The sequence below is a fragment of the Garra rufa genome, chromosome 20, assembly GCF_049309525.1.
Source record: "Garra rufa chromosome 20, GarRuf1.0, whole genome shotgun sequence".
Lineage (NCBI taxonomy): Eukaryota > Metazoa > Chordata > Actinopteri > Cypriniformes > Cyprinidae > Garra > Garra rufa.
In genome coordinates this window covers 2,781,220-2,786,219 of record NC_133380.1, presented here as the reverse complement: position 1 = coordinate 2,786,219, position 5,000 = coordinate 2,781,220, and the positions used below count along the sequence as shown (strand labels likewise).

Genomic DNA, 5,000 nt, shown 5'->3' with positions numbered 1-5,000 from the left:
GAAAAAAAAAATTGTTTTTCTAAAATTATAAAATGTCATAATTATTAAATTAAAAAAAAAATCTAAAATGATTTAATCTGTTTCTATGTAAATGGAAAAATGAAAGGAATCATTAGATAAAATAACAATAAAAAAATTAAAGCTGTAAGAAAAAAAAATAATGGTAATAATTGTTTTTGTAAAATGATAAAATGTCTTAATTCTTTAAAAAAAATCTAAAACTAACTGTTTTTATGTAACCAGAAAAATAAAAGGAATTATTAGATAAAATAACATTGAAAATGTAAAATTCGTAAGAAATAAAAAAAATTTGCACAATTTTAAAAAAATCTAAGAAATGATTAGATAAAATAACAATAAAAATGTAAAAGCTGTTGAACCTAAATCAAATATACATTTTTAATTATTTGAAAAACATATAACATTATATGTAAAAGATATATGTCTATCACAATGTATGAATAATACATTTTAAAAGTAAAAAATTGACATGGTCCTAATTTAGGATGATTTATTTATTTTTTCAAGATTCACCTTTGTAATCATGTATGTTAGGTGTTCTTGTGTGTAACCTGACCTCTTTTCTCTGTCTGTCCTCTCAGGTGATGATGATGGTGAGTTAATATTTGCTTTGCATTTCATTTGCATACATGATGATCAGTGCAGAAGGGCTTTTATTAAAGCAGACTCTGGTTTGTTTCTCACAGGTGAAGGATTTTACAAATGGCTGGAAGGTAAGTGATTATTTAGTGTGAATATACTCAAAACAAAAAATGACTTTTATTAGCAATTATAACCAAAAATGTTGGTTTGAGGGCCTGTAAACTTTCTTAATTAACATTAATTGACATAATAATAGCTTTACAGTTGATTTGCACAAATTTGTTCTGCTCGTGTTTTGTGAATGAGGCCTGATGTGTGTTTTCCTGCACACATTTCCACCTGAAACTGAGAGATGTCGTCATTATTTTAAGCCTCTCTGGGCGAGTCCAGGCAAATCATAACTTTTACGCTGCTTACAGTGTCATGAATCTATATTTCACCACAAAACATGCAGGGAAATAGACTAAAAAAGCTGCCGAGGAGATCTTCTCTGTGGTCTGACCCATTTATTTGAACTATGCTTTGAAAATGTATACACTATAAGTATATTACCCTGTATACACTATATCTGTGGATGATTTGAGTTATTTTAAGATGATTTTTTTTGTGTAATTTCTTTATTTTAAAATATTTCTTTATTAATATGGATATGCTCAATATAAATGTTTATTAAAAATGTAATTATTTAAAACATTTTAACCAAACATTTATTTATTAAAATATTTTAAAATAAAGAAATGTAGAACATATCCATATACATAAATAAATATTATAATATATATAAGAATTTCTTTATTTTTAAATATGTTAATAAATAAATGGTAAAAAAAAATGTATATGCTAATTATTTTAAAATAGCTGTTATTATTATTTAATGTGTAATTATTATACACAATTTATTTAAATAAATTTTTTAAAATAATTACATTTATACCTTACAATTTATAGTTTTTTTCCTGTTGTCATTTTTATTTAATATATGCAAATGATTTTATAGATTGTATACCTTACAATTTATAGTTATACATTTTTTCCCGTTTGTTGTCATTTTTATGCAAATGATATTAAAATAACTATTATTACTTAATGTGTAATTATACACAATTTTTTGAGCTCATTAAAATAAGCTCATAAAATGGTACTCAGGAGTTTTTTTTAATTTAATATATGCAAATGATTTTAAACTTTTTTTTAATGTGAGATTACTCATTTTTTAAAAATTTGAATACATTTTTTAAATAATTAAATTAAAACTTACAATTTATAGTTATAGTGTTTTTTTATTATTTTTATTTTTTTAATTATAAAAAAAATCTATTATATAAATGGTACTCAGGATTTTTTTTTTTATTTAAATAAATATTTAAAATTAAATTTATACCTTACAATTTAAAGTTATAGTTTTTTTAAATTTATTTTTTTATAATTTATAATTTTTTTTCCTGTTTGTTGTCATTTTTATTTAATATATGCAAATGATTTTATAGATTGTATACCTTACAATTTATAGTTATACATTTTTTCCCGTTTGTTGTCATTTTTATGCAAATGATATTAAAATAACTATTACTACTTAATGTGTAATTATACACAATTTTTTGAGCTCATTAAAATAAGCTCATAAAATGGTACTCAGGAGTTTTTTTTTATTTAATATATGCAAATGATTTTAAATGATTTTAAACTTTTTTTTAATGTGAGATTACTCATTTTTTAAAAATTTGAATACATTTTTTAAATAATTAAATTAAACCTTACAATTTATAGTTATAGTGTTTTTTATTATTTTTATTTTTTTAATTATTATAAAAAATCTATTATATAAATGGTACTCAGGATTTTTTTTTATTTAAATAAATATTTAAAATTAAATTTATACCTTACAATTTAAAGTTATAGTTTTTTTTTATTTATTTTTTATAATTTATCATTTTTTTCCTGTTTGTTGTCATTTTAATTTAATATATGCAAATGATTTTATAGATTGTATACCTTACAATTTATAGTTATACATTTTTTCCCGTTTGTTGTCATTTTTATGCAAATGATATTAAAATAACTATTATTACTTAATGTGTAATTATACAAAAAATTTTGAGCTCATTAAAATAAGCTCATAAAATGGTACTCGGGAGTTTTTTTATTTAATATATGCAAATGATTTTAAATTATTTTAAACTTTTTTTTAATGTGAGATTACTCATTTTGTTAAAAATTTGAATACATTTTTTAAATAATTAAATTAAACCTTACAATTTATAGTTATAGTGTTTTTTATTATTTTTATTTTTTTTAATTATTATAAAAAATCTATTATATAAATGGTACTCAGGATTTTTTTTATTTAAATAAATATTTAAAATTAAATTTATACCTTACAATTTAAAGTTATAGTTTTTTTATTATTTTATTTTTTATAATTTATCATTTTTTTCCTGTTTGTTGTCATTTTTATTTAATATTTGCAAATGATTTTATAGATTGTATACCTTACAATTTATAGTTATACATTTTTTCCCGTTTGTTGCCATTTTTATGCAAATGATATTAAAATAACTATTATTGCTTAATATGTAATTATACAAAAAATTGAGCTCATTAAAATAAGCTCATAAAATGGTACTCAGGAGTTTTTTTTTTAATTTAATATATGCAAATTATTTTAAATTATTTTAAACTTTTTTTTAATGTGAAATTACTCTTTATTTGAATGCATTTTTTAAATAATTAAATTAAACCTTACAATTTATAGTTATAGTGTTTTTTTTATTATTTTTATTTTTTTAATTATTATAAAAAAATCTATTATATAAATGGTACTCAGGATTTTTTTTATTTAAATAAATATTTAAAATAATTAAATTTATACCTTACTATGGAAGCCCGTTTCCGCCAGGTCAGAAAAAAATCCATGCCTTAAAAAGTCGAAATTATGACATACTTAAGTCATAATTACGAGATAAAAAGTCGAAATTATGACTTAACAAGTCGAAATTATGACTTACTATGTCGAAATTATGACTTAAAAAGTCGAAATTATGACATACTTAAGTCATAATTACGAGATAAAAAGTCGAAATTATGACTTAACAAGTCGAAATTATGACTTACTATGTCGAAATTATGACTTAAAAAGTCGAAATTATGACTTACTTAAGTCATAATTATGACTTACTTAAGTCATAATTATGACTTAAACACATTGATCACATGACCACTTCACGCTTTCCGTTTTCAATCATGATTCGGCATACGCCTTTGAAGTTCCGTTTCCAGGAGTGTTCTAATGATAAACGGGACATTCCAGAACGAATTACCTTGGTTTAAAACTGTTTGGAGCTCCAAGTTCAGTAGCTACACACCTTATTAATAAATTGGGGGTGGCTTAATGGAAAAAAAGAGTGAAATGAATGAAAATGAAAAAGGTCAAACTCTTGTATACAGTTGATATATATATATATATATATATATATATATATACACACACACACACACACACACATCCTGCGAAGCCGCTATACATCCCGATCGAAATCAAATGATTCACGATACGCTCATAATTGAAGTCCCATTCTGAATTAAATGATTCGAGAATCCAATTGGAGCGCTTTAAAACAGAGGTTACTGAAAGCTCCGTTAAAACTTTGCTCAATTTCTCTATATAATGTATTCGTTGTTTGACATAAAATCATTACAATTATTAGGCCTAACCTACAGTATATTATATATTTATATATTTATTTAATTAATATTATATTAATTTCAGCGCGTTGCGTTCATATTCCGGGTTCACCCGCTTGCCTGTACACTGTACAGTTTATATTATATAATCTGAATACTATGTGTGTGTGTTTTTATTACCACTCTCCTTTCCACTAAGACACGTTAAACGTTTTACAACAGATTTCTTTTGAATTTGTTCATTAAAGAGATTTGCTCTAATTAATTATTGACAGTTTCTGCTGATTACATTTTTATGCCAGTAGGTGGTGACAAATGAATGTCTTTTATGTTTTTGAGTGAGTTATTGAATCACTGGGCCTTCAATTGGACACGGACGTGACAGGATTAAACTAGCTTAATTTGCTCATATTTTTTTATTAATTTATTAGAATTTAAATATTTTCATTCAACACATTTTCAACACAGCATCTTAGACATTTTGCTTTCACATTAATTTGTACTTTAAAACATTAGATAACTTATTTTCCACAAACCATCATCTTTTAGTAATCCCAAGGACTAAAACTGCACATGTTTTGGTAGTCAATGTATATTCTTTGTCAGGCAGTTCTGCTGTAAGAGCCTCGCTTTCTGGTGGGTTCAGGTTTTCTTTATTATTCCTAAAGTACAAGTAATTTGGCACAAACACATCTAAGTAGGCTATTCATATTATT

At 23.1% G+C, this 5,000-nt stretch overlaps 1 protein-coding gene across 1 annotated transcript in view; it reads left to right on the top strand.

Moving 5' to 3' along the window:
- The window catches only part of LOC141294286 (ERO1-like protein beta), a 12,045-nt gene extending 11,303 nt beyond the window's left edge, over window positions 1-742 (top strand). The window contains exons 9-10 of the mRNA XM_073826360.1: window positions 603-614; window positions 708-742. Of these exons, the coding sequence (XP_073682461.1) occupies window positions 603-614; window positions 708-742 (47 nt within the window). The remainder of the gene's footprint in view (window positions 1-602; window positions 615-707) is intronic.
- The last annotated feature ends 4,258 nt before the right edge of the window (window positions 743-5,000 follow it).